General features: G+C 50.0%; 1 protein-coding gene across 7 annotated transcripts in view; it reads left to right on the forward strand.

The window, feature by feature from the left end:
- Window positions 1-271: 271 nt before the first annotated feature.
- The window catches only part of ATG5 (autophagy related 5), a 233,192-nt gene continuing 216,217 nt past the window's right edge, over window positions 272-17,246 (forward strand). Inside the window, exons 1-3 of one of the 7 annotated variants that reach the window (XM_073576088.1) lie at window positions 272-415; window positions 13,024-13,217; window positions 15,319-15,446. In XM_073576088.1, the coding sequence (XP_073432189.1) occupies window positions 13,095-13,217; window positions 15,319-15,446 (251 nt within the window). In that variant the 5' untranslated portion in view covers window positions 272-415; window positions 13,024-13,094. The other 6 variants (XM_073576090.1, XM_073576089.1, XM_073576086.1 and 3 more) reach the window with 6 other exon arrangements.

Consider the following 17,246-nt stretch of genomic DNA (forward strand, 5'->3'; position numbering starts at 1 on the left):
TAGCCAGGTAAGTAACCCCTACAATTATTTTTGCCGCTCCTGGGATTGTTTCATGGAGACAAAGTGGCCCTTGGGGCGATAAATGTTGTGCACCCCACATAACAGCTTCTTCCATCAGAAAAGCAGATGTAATGAGTGAATTCTCTCTATAGCCCATAGCTGGCAGAGAATCCTGAGGTGAGAGGAGCCTCCTGCATGCTCACACCTCCAAGAACAACTCGAAATGCGGCTGCCGCTGCAAAAATAATTTAAAGAACAGAGAAGGTAAAGGGGAAACTATGGGGCACTGTGATTGGACAAAATTCTGCGCAAGGCATTCTGGGATGTGAGGGAAGGGGGTTTAGCCTCTCAAGTAAGGGCAAACGTTACGTCACAGAAGTGACTGCTCGCCGGCTCCGGTGCCTGCAGAAGAGAGGTGAGGAAGAGACCAGTGAAAAGCTGCCGGCAGGTAGACAGACGAGTGGAGCAGCCACAGGACTTTGGTTTCCGTGTGTAATCACCGTTTAGCGCTCACACCACAAATATGTACCTCCTCGCGCCCCGTACGATGACATGATGTAGGAGGGCGGGGTGACGGAGAGCACCCGGAAGCTGCTGAGCGTGCCTGGGAGAGAAGTGCCAGAGATTCGGGTAACAGAGCCGCTCACTCGGGTGTACGCCCACGGTGTCCTGTCACATGCTCTGCGCCCACTCGTGTAGTGTCGTGTCTGGTAACGTGTTGTGCCATAGAGAATGTGTGCTGTCAGTCACCACCCAGACCTGCTGTAGTGTGGAGGGGCGTCCCCAGCTGCTGGTGGTCTGGCGCAGGCTGCATTCACAGGAGGGATCAGTGGAAAGCTCCATCACACCACAAGGCAGAGACAGGAGCCTGCTGCCTGCAGTGAGTGCTACAGGTGTGACCGGGGCAGAGACAGGAGTCCGCAGTGAGTGCTACAGGTGTGAGCGGGGCAGAGACAGGAGCCTGCGTGCCTGCAGTGAGTGCTACAGGTGTGAGCGGGGCAGAGACAGGAGCCTGCTGCCTGCAGTGAGTGCTACAGGTGTGACCGGGGCAGAGACAGGAGTCCGCAGTGAGTGCTACAGGTGTGAGCGGGGCAGAGACAGGAGCCTGCGTGCCTGCAGTGAGTGCTACAGGTGTGAGCGGGGCAGAGACAGGAGCCCGCAGTGAGTGCTACAGGTGTGAGCGGGGCAGAGACAGGAGCCTGCGTGCCTGCAGTCAGTGCTACAGGTGTGAGCGGGGCAGAGACAGGAGCCCGCAGTGAGTGCTACAGGTGTGAGCGGGGCAGAGACAGGAGCCTGCGTGCCTGCAGTCAGTGCTACAGGTGTGAGCGGGGCAGAGACAGGAGCCCGCGTGCCTGCAGTGAGTGCCACAGGTGTGAGCGGGGCAGAGACAGGAGCCCGCAGTGAGTGCTACAGGTGTGAGCTGGGCAGAGACAGGAGCCTGCGTGCCTGCAGTGAGTGCTACAGGTGTGAGCGGGGCAGAGACGGGAGCCTGTGTGCCTGCAGTGAGTGCTACAGGTGTGAACGGGGCAGAGACGGGAGCCTGTGTGCCTGCAGTGAGTGCTACAGGTGTGAGCGGGGCAGAGACAGGAGCCTGCGTGCCTGCAGTGAGTGCTACAGGTGTGAACGGGGCAGAGACAGGAGCCCGCGTGCCTGCAGTGAGTGCTACAGGTGTGAGCAGGGCAGAGACAGGTGCCTGCAGTGAGTGCTACAGGTGTGAACGGGGCAGAGACAGGAGCCTGCGTGCCTGCAGTGAGTGCTACAGGTGTGGGCGGGGCAGAGACAGGAGCCTGCGTGCCTGCAGTCAGTGCTACAGGTGTGAGCGGGGCAGAGACGGGAGCCTGTGTGCCTGCAGTGAGTGCTACAGGTGTGAGCGGGGCAGAGACAGGAGCCTGCGTGCCTGCAGTGAGTGCTACAGGTGTGAGCGGGGCAGAGACAGGAGCCTGCGTGCCTGCAGTGAGTGCTACAGGTGTGAGCGGGGCAGAGACAGGAGCCCGCGTGCCTGCAGTGAGTGCTACAGGTGTGAGCGGGGCAGAGACAGGAGCCCGCGTGCCTGCAGTGAGTGCTACAGGTGTGAGCAGGGCAGAGACAGGAGCCTGCGTGCCTGCAGTGAGTGCTACAGGTGTGAGCGGGGCAGAGACAGGAGCCCGCAGTGAGTGCTACAGGTGTGAGCGGGGCAGAGACAGGAGCCTGCGTGCCTGCAGTCAGTGCTACAGGTGTGAGCGGGGCAGAGACAGGAGCCCGCAGTGAGTGCTACAGGTGTGAGCGGGGCAGAGACAGGAGCCTGCGTGCCTGCAGTCAGTGCTACAGGTGTGAGCGGGGCAGAGACAGGAGCCCGCGTGCCTGCAGTGAGTGCCACAGGTGTGAGCGGGGCAGAGACAGGAGCCCGCAGTGAGTGCTACAGGTGTGAGCTGGGCAGAGACAGGAGCCTGCGTGCCTGCAGTGAGTGCTACAGGTGTGAGCGGGGCAGAGACGGGAGCCTGTGTGCCTGCAGTGAGTGCTACAGGTGTGAACGGGGCAGAGACGGGAGCCTGTGTGCCTGCAGTGAGTGCTACAGGTGTGAGCGGGGCAGAGACAGGAGCCTGCGTGCCTGCAGTGAGTGCTACAGGTGTGAACGGGGCAGAGACAGGAGCCCGCGTGCCTGCAGTGAGTGCTACAGGTGTGAGCAGGGCAGAGACAGGTGCCTGCAGTGAGTGCTACAGGTGTGAACGGGGCAGAGACAGGAGCCTGCGTGCCTGCAGTGAGTGCTACAGGTGTGGGCGGGGCAGAGACAGGAGCCTGCGTGCCTGCAGTCAGTGCTACAGGTGTGAGCGGGGCAGAGACGGGAGCCTGTGTGCCTGCAGTGAGTGCTACAGGTGTGAGCGGGGCAGAGACAGGAGCCTGCGTGCCTGCAGTGAGTGCTACAGGTGTGAGCGGGGCAGAGACAGGAGCCTGCGTGCCTGCAGTGAGTGCTACAGGTGTGAGCGGGGCAGAGACAGGAGCCCGCGTGCCTGCAGTGAGTGCTACAGGTGTGAGCGGGGCAGAGACAGGAGCCCGCGTGCCTGCAGTGAGTGCTACAGGTGTGAGCGAGGCAGAGACAGGAGCCCGCGTGCCTGCAGTGAGTGCTACAGGTGTGAGCGGGGCAGAGACAGGAGCCTGCGTGCCTGCAGTGAGTGCTACAGGTGTGAGCGGGGCAGAGACAGGAGCCTGCGTGCCTGCAGTCGGTGCTACAGGTGTGAGCGGGGCAGAGACAGGAGCCTGCGTGCCTGCAGTCAGTGCTACAGGTGTGAGCGGGGCAGAGACAGGAGCCCGCAGTGAGTGCTACAGGTGTGAGCGGGGCAGAGACAGGAGCCTGCGTGCCTGCAGTCAGTGCTACAGGTGTGAGCGGGGCAGAGACAGGAGCCCGCGTGCCTGCAGTGAGTGCCACAGGTGTGAGCGGGGCAGAGACAGGAGCCCGCAGTGAGTGCTACAGGTGTGAGCGGGGCAGAGACAGGAGCCTGCGTGCCTGCAGTGAGTGCTACAGGTGTGAGCGGGGCAGAGACGGGAGCCTGTGTGCCTGCAGTGAGTGCTACAGGTGTGAACGGGGCAGAGACGGGAGCCTGTGTGCCTGCAGTGAGTGCTACAGGTGTGAGCGGGGCAGAGACAGGAGCCTGCGTGCCTGCAGTGAGTGCTACAGGTGTGAACGGGGCAGAGACAGGAGCCCGCGTGCCTGCAGTGAGTGCTACAGGTGTGAGCAGGGCAGAGACAGGTGCCTGCAGTGAGTGCTACAGGTGTGAACGGGGCAGAGACAGGAGCCTGCGTGCCTGCAGTGAGTGCTACAGGTGTGGGCGGGGCAGAGACAGGAGCCTGCGTGCCTGCAGTCAGTGCTACAGGTGTGAGCGGGGCAGAGACGGGAGCCTGTGTGCCTGCAGTGAGTGCTACAGGTGTGAGCGGGGCAGAGACAGGAGCCTGCGTGCCTGCAGTGAGTGCTACAGGTGTGAGCGGGGCAGAGACAGGAGCCTGCGTGCCTGCAGTGAGTGCTACAGGTGTGAGCGGGGCAGAGACAGGAGCCCGCGTGCCTGCAGTGAGTGCTACAGGTGTGAGCGGGGCAGAGACAGGTGCCTGCAGTGAGTGCTACAGGTGTGAGCGGGGCAGAGACAGAAGCCTGTGTGCCTGCAGTCGGTGCTACAGGTGTGAGCGGGGCAGAGACAGGAGCCTGCGTGCCTGCAGTCGGTGCTACAGGTGTGAGCGGGGCAGAGACAGGAGCCTGCGTGCCTGCAGTCGGTGCTACAGGTGTGAGCGGGGCAGAGACAGGAGCCTGCGTGCCTGCAGTCGGTGCTACAGGTGTGAGCGGGGCAGAGACAGGAGCCTGCGTGCCTGCAGTCGGTGCTACAGGTGTGAGCGGGGCAGAGACAGGAGCCTGCGTGCCTGCAGTCGGTGCTACAGGTGTGAGCGGGGCAGAGACAGGAGCCTGCGTGCCTGCAGTCGGTGCTACAGGTGTGAGCGGGGCAGAGACGGGTGTCTGCAGTCGATGCTACAGGTGTGAGCGGGGAAGAGACAGGAGCCTGCGTGCCTGCAGTCGGTGCTACAGGTGTGAGCGGGGAAGAGACAGGAGCCTGCGTGCCTGCAGTCGGTGCTACAGGTGTGAGCGGGGAAGAGACAGGAGCCTGCGTGCCTGCAGTTGGTGCTACAGGTGTGAGCGGGGAGGAGACAGGAGCCTGCAGTCGGTGCTACAGGTGTGAGCGGGGAGGAGACAGGAGCCTGCAGTCGGTGCTACAGGTGTGAGCGGGGCAGAGACAGGAGCCTGCGTGCCTGCAGTCGGTGCTACAGGTGTGAGCGGGGCAGAGACAGGAGCCTGCATGCCTGCAGTCGGTGCTACAGGTGTGAGCGGGGCAGAGACAGGTGCCTGCAGTCGGTGCTACAGGTGTGAGCGGGGCAGAGACAGGAGCCTGCGTGCCTGCAGTCGGTGCTACAGGTGTGAGCGGGAAAGAGACAGGTGCCTGCAGTGAGTGCTACAGGTGTGAGCGGGGCAGAGAGAGGAGCCCGCGTGCCTGCAGTGAGTGCTACAGATGTGAGCGGGGCAGAGATAGGAGCCCGCGTGCCTGCAGTGAGTGCTACAGGTGTGAGCGGGGCAGAGACAGGAGCCCGCGTGCCTGCAGTGAGTGCTACAGGTGTGAGCGGGGCAGAGACAGGAGCCCGCATGCCTGCAGTGAGTGCTACAGGTGTGAGCGGGGCAGAGACAGGAGCCCGTGTGACTGCAGTGAGTGCTACAGGTGTTAGTGGGGCAGTTTCTGCAGGAAGCATGTGAGTTTCTACAACCCAGTTCCGATACATGTCTGTCTCTGCTGCCTGGGAATTCACCTGCAGTGAATGATGCAGGAAGTGCCTCCCACTATAGCAGGGAGCCCTAAATGCCCTGACCCTCCTGTTAGCGTTCATTCACCCGGGTGAGACTCCTCTCTGGGGTAGCAGGATCCCAGATAGGGGCTGATCCCACCAAGAGAACAGTGGGTCTTTCCTGGAATTTTATTTTTAGAGCATCATTGATTCCATGGTGCTGTACACAAGAAGGTTACATACAAATTATACATTACGGTGACCATACTAACAATGTCAGACTAGTACACATGAGACAGGGCCTGGCTTTTCAGGCTTACAGTCTACACGATAATGGGGGAAAGGGACAGTACGTTAGGGGGGTGCGGTAGCTCTGGAGGTGGCAGAGGGTCATTGAAGGCTGTAAGCTTTCTTGAAGAGATGAATTTTTATGAAAATTCCTAATGTGGTGGATAATCAGTCGTGTTGGGCCACAAAATTCCATAGGATATGGGATACTGTGGAGAAATCTTCGTAGCGAGAAGGTGGATTTAAGAGGACCAGAGGTTGTGTGTTGGATGATATCAGGAGATTAGTTCGGAGCTTTACGGAGGAGACAGATTATGGACGGCTTTGTAGATGGATGTTAGTAGTTTGAACTGGATATGTTGGGGAGCCAATGAAGGTACCTGCTGCAGGGAGAAGTAGATGGGTAGGTTAGTCGGGCAGCAGAGTTGAAGAGGACTTTTAACCAGAAAAAACTGCTATTAACCTGCAGACTATGCGCTTTTATCTCCATACCTGGTCACCACATGAATAAGCCTAAGGTTTCCAACATTTTCTCTTAATTCTGCCGCTGTGCATTGGTACATGAGACAGTCAAGACATATATAGCGTGGTTTGAAAAAGACCTTCACTGGTCGAAACGTCACAAACAACGCATTTGCTATATAATTTTTTCACCATGCACTGATTTGGCGGTGTTATTTTTCTTTAACGTGCGCTTCCGGCCATTGAGCTGGATATATGTGCGCCGCTGACCCCCGTCACGTGATCGTGGGTCATCGGTGCGTCAGCATAACAACCAGAGGTCTCCTTGAGACCTCTATGGTGGTTGATGTCTGATTGCTATGAGCGCCACCCTGTGGTCGGTGCTCATAGCAATGCTGTAATTCTACATACAGGCGATCTGAGCATCACCTCTATGCAGCAGAGGCGATCGAGTTATGGCAGTTTCTAGTCTCCCATAAAGGCTATTGAAGCATGCCAAAAGTTTAAAAAGCAAACAAAAGTTTTAAAAATATAATAAAATAAGTCTAAATCACCCCCCTATTGCCCCATTCAAAATAAAACAATAAAAAAACACACATATTAGGTATCGTTGCCTTCAGAATCGCCCGATCTATCAATAGAAAAAAAATTTACTTGATCGTTAAACAGCGCAGCGATGAAAAAAATTAAAGTCAGAATTATGTTTTTTTTCGGTCGCAGCAACATTGCATTAAAATGCAATAACGGGTGATCAAAAGAACATATCTGCACAAAAGTGGTATCACTAAAAACGTCTTCACCCAACCCGAGATCACAAAAAATGGAGGCGCTACGGGTCTTGGAAAAAAATGGCGCATTTTTTTTTTTTTTTTTTTTTAAAGCAACCTTTGGAATTTTTTTCACCACTTAGATAAAAAAGAACCTAGACATGTTTGGTGTCTATGAACTCGTAAGAACCTGGAGAATCATAATGGCAGGTCAGTTTCTGCATTTAGTGAACCTAGCAGAAAAGCCAAACAAAAAGCAAGTGTGGGATTGCACTTTTCCAGGACGTCCACCTGACAGCACGATGGAGGACGTCCTCCTCCTCCTTACAGGTATAAGAAAAGCACACGAGAGGTTGAAAGGTCCCACCCCATTTCCCTCAGTGTTTTTCCTGCCCCTGCATGTAGGGACACGCGAGAGGAGCGCTGCAGAGCTTACTGGAGGGCCCAGGGGGATCAAGTGGCCAGTCCAAACCTTCCCCCTGTCAAGACGCCCGGGGCCGAAACTTCCCGGTGGGGACTCCCTCTGCCCCAAAGGCCAGGAGCAGGTCAACGCTTCTGGAGGGAGCCGCTCCTCCCGGTGGGAGGCTCTCTGCTCCAATCGGTGGCCGCCATGGAAGGCGAAGGCCGGTCCCCCGCAGGCAGTGGCATCACGGAGAGAGCGCTGTCAGAGGCGCAGGCGGGGCTAGCGTCCGGGCAGGAAGCAGAAGCGGCCGGGGCGATTCCCTGCCTATCGCGAGAGGACGTGCGTCACTTCCGGTGACGTCGCGTGCTCCAGGAGCTCAGCGTCTCTGGAAGCGCAGACTGCGGCAAGGATGGACACAGAGGCTCCGGCGAATGGAGGGGTAAGTGCGCCTGGCGCAGACCACCTTCCCCACAGCCATCCCCGCAACCCAGGACGACTGACCTGACTACCCTATCTTAAATCAGTAGGATAAGGTAACCCCAGCAGCCCCCCGACAGTGACTAAGGACCCCGCCAAGGCCGCATCCAAGTCGGTCAGATGCTCTGTATGCAGGGTAAAGTTGCCAGACACCTATAGCAAAACCCTCTGTGGACCCTGCACATGAAGGGTCATAAGAGACGAGCAGCCATCCCTCCTCTCCGAGATGAGATCCTTGATACAGGAGGAAGTCCAGGCCTCCAGAGTCAGCCTCGCACAGCAACAGTGCCCCAGTCCAGGGCCAAGTCGCAAGCGTCCGAGGTGGGAGGCAGCCAGTGTCTGAAGCAAGCTCTAACGAAGGGTCAGACTTCTGGGACTCCGGATCCAGAGGAGGAAGGAGAGATCCCGGCGGACAGACAGGATTGAGGCAGGAAATAACTGTTCAGGCTAGAGGACACGGACTAGTTGGTCCAGGCGGTGAGGAACACCATGCAGATCGAGGAAGTTCCTAAGACTCAATCTAGACAGGACCTGATGTTCAGAGGACTGGTGGCTCAGAGACAGACTGTGTTCCCCGTAAGTGAACACATCAAAACAATGGTCCTTGAGGAGTGGAAGGAGGCAGAACGCCGTCTCGTGCTATCCTGTAACTTTGAGTCGACTGCCGTTTGATCCCGAGGAAACACGATCGTGGGAGGAAGTTCCGAAAATCGATGTTCCGGTAGCTAAGGTCACCAAGAAGACCGCCATCTTGTTCGAGGACTCATCAAGTCTCCGGGACCCGATGGACAGGAAGGCGGACGTTTTATTAAAAAGGACATGGGAAACTTCGGCAGCCCTCATCAGGGCTAACATAGCCACCTCGGTGGCCAGGTCTATGTTTCTGTGGATGGGGCAATTGGAGGAACACCTAACCAACAAGACCCCTAGATCCGAGATCCTAGCATCCCTTCCCCTCATGAAATCGGCCACGGCCTTCCTGTCGGATACGTCAACCGAATCAGTAAGGTTTGCAGCCAGAAACAGCTCCCTTTCTAATGCAGCTAGGAGAGGTCTGGCTTAAATCCTGGTCAGGGGATAATGCTTCTAAGGCGAAGCTATGCTCCATCCCCTTCTCAGGCCTAAGGTTATTCGGACCAGCCCTAGATAACATTTTAGAGCTAGTGTCCAACAAGAATAAAGGGTTCCCAGAAGAAAAACCTAAGCGGCCCCAGTCCTTTCGGAGAGGCCCCTTCTCTAGGAGACAGGCCGACTTTAAGAGCCAAGCCAGGCCCAACAGAGGCTCCTATAGGAGCTCCCACAGCCAGGGTGGGAGAAGCAAAGGCTCCCTTTTTGCGTCAACCTCCAGATCTAGGAGGCAATGACGCCATAGGTATCGGGGGAAGACTGCGCCACTTCACAGTAAATTGGGCCCGAGTTACCCACAACCAGTGGGTCCTCAGAACCATTGCAGATACATTGCCCCCACCGTAGTCCCGGCGGACTCCGCCATGTGGACGGACATACAGGACATGATCAGTTCAGAGGTTATAGTACCAGTTCCTCTGACAGAAAGGGGAAAGGGACACTACTCCTCCCTGTTATCCATTATAAAACCATCCGGAGAGGCCCGAACTATTATAAATGTAAAACCTCTAAATGCCTGGGTCAGGTAAAAGAGGTTCTTGATGGAATCAATTCGGTCCGCAATACAGCTAATAGACAGGGACGCTGTCATCTGCACCCTCGACCTGAAGAGTGTGTACTATCAGGTCCTATCCATCCTTCATCCCAGAGTCTGCTAAGAGTCGCAGTCAAATTACCAACACAGACCTGCCACTTCCAGTTCCAATGCCTTCCGTTCGGGCTGGCTTCGGCCCCCCCGAATCTTCACAAAGCTGGTGGCTTAGGTAGTGGCCTACCTGAGAGGTCAGGGTATCGTGATTATACCATACTTAGACGATTTTATCCTGGTGGCAGGATCCGAGGAAGCGCTAATTTGAGACAGGAACCGAGCAATTACAGTAATGGAGTTCCTCGGCTGGGTGATCAACTGGCAGAAGTCAGACCTCATACCAGAGTGCAGAAAAGTCTTCCTCGGAGTTATCCTAGACTCAGAAGACAGGATATCCCTGCTACCAAAAGGAAACCAGAAGATTATTCAAGACAGAGCCGAAGACCTCTTGAAGCATTGCTCCTCCATAAGGGCAATGGAGGTTCTGGGCTTAATGACGGCTTGCATTCCGTGCGTCAGATGGGCCCAGTTCCATTCGAGACCATTACAGAGGGAGATCCTCGCAATATGGGACAGGAGTCAGGCTTCACTCGACAGACCCATAAGGCTGCCAGGACTAGTGAAAAAATCACTGTGGTGGTGGACACAGCCCAAGAATCTCCAGGTTGGGTGTATTATAGACAACCTCTCCATACGTGATACTCACCACAGATGCCAGTACGTGGGGATGGGAAGATCTTCCAGGGAAGATGGCCTGTAGACATCAGAAGCAGATCCTCCAACTTCAGGGAACTCTATGCGGTGTGGGAAGCCCTGCGGCGGATCCGGTCGGTCCTGAAGAATCGACATGTCCGAGTATTATCCGACAACGTTACAGCAGTGTCAGTCCGTCAGATTCTTTAAAGGCCCGCTCTACAAGGGCAGTATCTGCCTCGTGGGCCGAACGGATGGGCGCCTCGGTTGATCAAATCTGTAGAGCAGCAACATGGGCCAGACTTAATACATTCTGCAAGCACTACAAGCTTGATGTGCTAGCTGGTCGTCAGACCGCATTTGGGAGAGAGGTTCTCCAGGCGGTAATCCCACCCTGAGGAGGTGCTTTAGTACTCTCCATGGTGCTGTCAGGTGGACGTCCAGGAAAATGGGTATTAGACCTACCGGTAATGATGTTTCCAGGAGTCCACCATGACAGCACGGGTAGTTCCCTCCCTGTTCATGTTATGTCATATGCTGTAATATGATTGTATCATTAAAGTGTTACTTGCATTATCCACGCTGTTACTTGTTAAATCACTGAGGGAAATGGGGTGGGACAGGACCTTTTAACCTCTCTTGTGCTTTTCCTGTCCCTGTGAGGAGGAGGAGGACATCCTCCATGGTGCTGTCAGGATGGACTCCTGGAAACCTCATTACCGATAGGTCTAATACCTATTTTTTTGCAATTTAACCACACTTGGAATTTTTTTCCTGTTTTTGAGTACACGACATGCAAAAACCAATGATGTCGTTCAAAAGTACAACTTGTCCTGCAAAAAATAAGCCCTCACATGGCCATATTGACAAAAAAAATAAAAACATTATGGCGCTGGAAAGGAGGGGAGCGAAAAATGAAAATGTCAAACCGGAAAAAAGCTCCGGTCATTAATGGGTTAAGGATCCTTCATAGTTGGGGGCAACGTTATGCCACTGCTACTTTCCAAGCTTTTCTTTCATCCCAGAATTTAGTTAAGTGGTATTATGTCATCCGTCGAGATTGGATGTCCCATGCTGGTAGTAACAAACTCTGAACCTCCCAGGCTTGAGATGAGAGGTGATGGCGTGGCACATTAGTATGGGCTCAGTTACACTGGCCCGTGCCGGTCTTTTAAAGGGAATCTGTCACCTACCCTTTGGCGGGCGATGAAAACGAGGTCGGTCCGATGGGCGGTGTTCCCGATGTGTGCTGCCTCCCCATCCTTGCCCGCCGTCCGCAGGTTATTGCTGAATTGGAGTAGGTGTACGCCATTTTTTGTGCTAAGCATTCATAGCTAGCCCACGCGCAGTATGCTTTGCCTAGTGCGGGCAAAGCCGGGCTGTGCATGCGCCGGTTAACTAAGCCCCGGAACACAGCAAAATACTTCCGGGGCTTAGTTAACCGGCGCATGCGCATTCCGGCTTTTCGGCTTTGCCCGCAGTTGGGCAAAGCATACTGCGCATGCACTAGCTATGAATGCTTAGCGCACGCGTAAAAAATGGCGTACACCTACTCCAATTCAGCAATAACCTGCGGACGGCGGGCAAGGATGGGGAGGCAGCACACATCGGGAACACCGCCCACCGGACCGGACCGGACCGACCTCGTTTTCATCGCCCGCCAAAGGGTAGGTGACAGATTCCCTTTAATAGCTTGTTTAGGCTGACTGCATTTCCAATACCCACAGAAACAATTCGTAATAGATCATTCTGTGTATACAGACTGCCATTGTTCTTAGGGGAACCTGTCCTGTTTACACAAGAGGATGTGCTGCCAAGGACAATTATTTTTAGTGTAAAAATTAATTTACTTGCTAAACCGGTGATTGGCAGCATGATCTCTCTAATCGTCCAGTGTAAATGTACCTTTAGGACAATATTGACCCTATGTGTGCCTATTGATTCTGTAGAGACAATGGGGAAATTTAAGTTCCCTGGCAGCTAGCGTTGTGTTCATACATGAATCACAAAACAAAGAAAAAAAATTGTAGTAAAGTTTAAATCTGTAGCGATTTATTCACACATCAGTATTTCTGTGCCAAAACCGGGAGTGTCTCCAAAACATAGAACAGGTGTCAATCTTTCAATTTATAGTTTCTCTTTAATTTCCACTCCTGGATTTGACATACAAACACTGATGCAAAATACTGACCAAATGCTGATGTGTGAATAAGCCCTAAGATTTCCAATTTATTACATTGCAAGTAGTTACTGTGACCTAGTTACAATGTAACTCAGGAAGACCTGGCTGATAAGGTAGCAGTGGCAGGGGTGCCATAGAGCAAACACGATTGGCAGAAAAAAATCTCTAGTGTATGTTGGCTGTTAAACTGCAATTTAAATTCCTTATATTTTAGATGTTTTTCTCCTAATACACTGCTTATATAAGATACAATCTACCACCTATGGTTAGAGGAAACCTGGCAATCTAAAGCTGTGTAAACCTTTTGGACTCCAACTAGGACTTGGCTTCCAGTCGTCTTAAATGTTGGACTGGCAGTTGAACCAGTTATCGGCAGGTTTGGCCAACGTTGGTCAAATCTGTATAAGGGCCTGTCTAAAATTTAGTTTTAGTAGATCCGCCCAACAGTATGAACCTGGCCTTAAGTTTAGACAAGCATATAAAAAAACCCTTCTGTTTTTTCTTTTTTGTCCAAAAGAAATTGCCTATTTTTTTTTTTTTTTCTCCAACTAGTGTTCTTTGAGTCTGTTTTTTTACATCTGGGTGATATTCATTATTTATTTATTTTTTTTTAAATTTTACATTACTATGAGACCTTTGCAATGGATCCAGTAAAAATGAACGCAATATGGATGTTTGCATTGCATCTGTGTGTTTTTTTTTTTTTTTTTTTCTTTGTTTAACATTGAATTTTCTGCTCTTTCAGATCACATTTTCATCACCTAACTGGTGAATGAACCAAGGTCGTCTATATGTGCAGCCCACACTGCTGGAAGAATGACAGATGACAAGGACGTACTCAGAGATGTGTGGTCAGGACGAATACCGACATGCTTCACATTGTATCAGGATGAACTCACTGAAAGGGAAGCTGAACCTTACTATGTAAGTCCTATCAGGGTAGGTGGGATATGTTCTCAAATAAAATATAAGAAATTAAATGGTTAATATCCCCCTTGCATAACATATGTCTGCCTTTATGTCTTTGTATCTAATGGGGATTTTATGCATTTTGGAATCCTTCCTAAAGTAAACCAAAAAACTGTCAGAAAGTTGAAGCTGCACTGTTGCACAATACTTTCATTTTACAGGGTCATTGTGCCACCATGAAGGTCTTAAGTGCCATCACAAATGTGATACTTCCCTTGTCAGTATGTGACTTCTTCTATTTGATATCTGTCAGATTTTCAGTATTTTTTTTTTTCAATAATGTGAATAGCACAATAAAGAGTGGTGGTAAAATTCCAAGGTTAGCTTCACATCTAGGTTGCAAAATTCTGCGAAGGACTAAGGTTACTGTTAGGCTAAGTTCACACTGGGTGTTTTTGTTGCTTTTTTTCTGCATCAAAACCCAAGTGCTTAGTAGGAAAGAAGCTGCTGCAAAATCAAGGTTTTTCACTTTTTTTTTTTTTTTTTTTTTTCAATGTGTTTTTTTTCCACTCAATTAGTAGGTGAAAAACGCTGAAAGAAGTGACATACCCAAAAAATGCAGCAAAGCACAAAATGCTAATGACTAAAAACCAAGCTGTGTTGCATGAGATTTCTGAAATCTTCTAGACATAGCTGGTACTGTCAAATGCAGCTGAAAATTAGCATAAAAAAGCAGCAAAAAATAAAAAAAAAAAAGCTGCAAAAACGCACAGTGTGAACATAGCCTAAAAGCGATGGCTAGCTAGGTGCAACCCTATTATAAGTTAGTGGGGACTGCTGGTTGCTACTAGTCTCTATGAGACAGGCCAATCAGTGCGTTCATGTACAATGGTAACCATGACACAGAAGTGAACAGAGCCTAAAATGTTTGCAGTGTATTGGAAATATTTAGCAATTTTGTAGTTTTAGCCCGTTTTCTTCTGTAACAGCAAAACAGAGTGGACATAACTGGATGACATTTAAAAATGAGCGTGCTTTATAAAAGCTGCCTCCGCCTAGCAGATCAAGCTGTTTAATACAAGGTCACACGTTGTTTTTATGCATTTGAACACAATGCATTTATATAGTACATCTGGCTTTTTAATCTGTGTTTACCAGAAAACAATCCCGCTCTCACAACAATGGCTGGAACTGTGCTTGTAATTTCTGGTGGCACAATAAACTACATCTGCTTATGTCCAGAAAGCTGAATGCTGTTCACTCTCTTGCATTGGCGTGAATCAAATAGAAATATTTCAGTGGGGACGTTTTGTGTTAAATTCTTCTCTATAGAGTTTAATGGGAATTAACTGCACTTGGGTGCACTGTTCATTGTAAGGGCAATAATTAGGGGTGAGCTGACCCGTGGAAGTTCGGATTTTGGTACCCTAACTTTAGTCAAAAGTTTGGAGTGGGGGGGGTCTGTCTTCATCTCTTTCCCCCAAACTCTGAATATTAAAAAGGACTTCTCACGGAAGTCAATGTTCGGAGTTTAGCCTCGGACAATAAGTATCCGGTACGAACCCCAGACTTTTAAGTTCGTTCATTGCCAGCGAAAATGTATACTACGCAGTAGACCTCACATTAATTCCTCTGTTACTAGGTCAAAAGTGGCTATTTTTTTTTTCCTTCCCACTGCTTTCGTTATGATGACTTATTTTTAGTTTGCCTTATTGCTCCAGAAATCTTTTCTTTTATTTAGTGTTAATTTTTAAGGTCTTTAACAAAAAGTAGTAGCCTGATTGCAGGTCTCATAGAGAACACCGGAGTATATGGTTGGCTCCTGTGTGAGTAGTCGGGCAAAATAGCTAACCCACCAAACCATCGATTGGCCAACGGCTATCTAAAGTTTCTGGAACTTTATGCTAATAAGTAATGAGGCAGTGAATTGTTTAATGTTAAAAATGTGTATATCTTTTAATTAGGCTGTGTTCGCTTCTGCATTGTGATGCTTAATGATGCTTCAGGCCCGTATGTGACCAGAGCCTTATGTTTACAAGAAGTGGTTTTGTTTTTTGTTTTTTTTTCTTGAGAGTGAATAAAAGTTCAGCAAATATCATACAATTCGGGTAAAAATATTTTTTCTTTCCAGCTGCTTCTACCTCGTGTGAGCTACCTGACCCTGGTAACTGATAAAGTGAAGAAACATTTTCAGAAAGTCCTAAGGACAGAAGACATAGGCGAGATTTGGTTTGAATTTGAAGGCATTCCTCTAAAATGGTGAGTTGCATGAAGGCATTGTTCATTTTATAAGATTGATTAGGAGATCTTTTAAGTTGCTTGCTCAAAGTGTTCCTTAAAATATATTCGGAGGTGATGTTCCAAGTTGAAAAAAGAGGAATCGCATTTTCCTGACCCATGAGATATAGTAAGAGCAGGTCAGTGCTTGCTTCACAACTCTCATCTGTTGGGGGAGAGAAGCATCGGTCTGTGGAAGACTGTTTTTTTTATTGTACATAAGTCGCTGCCACTGAAGTGCGACAGTGGCTTTGTAAGGCTGTTGAAGACTCATGTATGCTCAGTCGAATGTTCCTTTGTATGGGTTAGGGTAGAGCGCTGCCTGCTGAATAATTATTAGGTCAACAGTTATCTGCTTTTAGGCCCCCATATGCATTACATTGTTCGTTGATCGGACGAACAGTTTATCCTTGAAGGCTCAAAATTAATCTCAGACTGCACTGGCCAATTTTGGATATTTTTAGCTGATAATACAGCCAGGGCTCATCATTGGCTGATAGAAGCTTCATGCCTGACTGGTGGTGTGAATAATAACAAATTTCTGTCAAAAGTCAGTCGTCGATCTAAATAATTCCTCGTCTCAAGAAAATGGCTGTCATTCATTATGGTGAAAACTGGCCATTTTGGCTGACTTTTATCTTAATGTATATGGGCATGCTTAATGTAGGGTACATCAGAAATAAGAGTAAATTTGTTTTGCTTTTCTCTTCCTCCAGATGGGGATGTTGCTGATTGTTAGTGTTGAACCTTTTTTTCCATTGGGATGTTTAGGAATCTCAAAGGGAATCACAGCAGGTTTTTGCTCTGTAATTTGGTAGCAGCATGTTGTAGAGGCTGAGACCCTGATACCGGCGATGTGTCACTTGCTGGTCTAGATGCTGTCATTTTTTATAAAATCACTGTTTTATCTACTGCAGATCTACCAGTTCTCTGAATGCTGAGCTCTATATAACCCAGCCCACACCACTGATTGGCTGCTTTCTTCCTATGCACAGTGTATACAGAAAGCTGCCAGTGGTGTGGGTGGGATGAGCAGGAGGCACAAGACCAACTGTAACGATAATCTCCTGTTGATAAAACACTGATTTTATTGAAATAAAATCACATTCCATTTAGTGACACAGTTTTGGAATCAGGGTCTCCATGCCGTTTTGTGGGAGATGGCAAGAAACAATGATTAAGTTTGAGTCCAAGATGCCAAAATTAAAATATTTGGTTATTCACTACAATATTTTAATAAAGAGAAATCTGGCGAGATCCCCAAGTGACAGCACTACTTGTAGATATGTGACCCACTTTGTAACAGTATAGCTGTGACAGACCAACCTTATTAATGATGTACCTCCCCAATTATTAAGCCTGCCATAAAAGGACATAGTTCAAAACTTTGTTTTAATATCTGCCTAGTATTTTCTTTATTAATATCTTCTGATAGCTTGCTGTTGTTTTGTGTTTTCAGTCTTGATATGACTTTCATTTTGACATTAAACTGTGAAAGTTCATTTACTTTAGAACATTGTCTAACTGTCAGTGTTAGAGCCGTTCTTAGTCAGAAAGACAGATCAGGAGTTTCAGAAATTATTTTTACTGCTTTCACTATCCCGTGTTCAGTCATTTGTACACCCTGATTTAATTTTCATAAGACAAGACCTCAGTTACACTTTAATCATTTTAAATATAATTGTTTTGTACACTTATTCCTACATCTGCCTTTCTTATTTATGATATCAAGATATATGTCCATCTTCTAATTTTATGGTATATCCCCCATGTCTTTATGAT

Source organism: Dendrobates tinctorius, unplaced genomic scaffold (assembly GCF_039654945.1).
Source record: "Dendrobates tinctorius isolate UK_male_01 unplaced genomic scaffold, ASM3965494v1 ptg000046l, whole genome shotgun sequence".
NCBI lineage: Eukaryota > Metazoa > Chordata > Amphibia > Anura > Dendrobatidae > Dendrobates > Dendrobates tinctorius.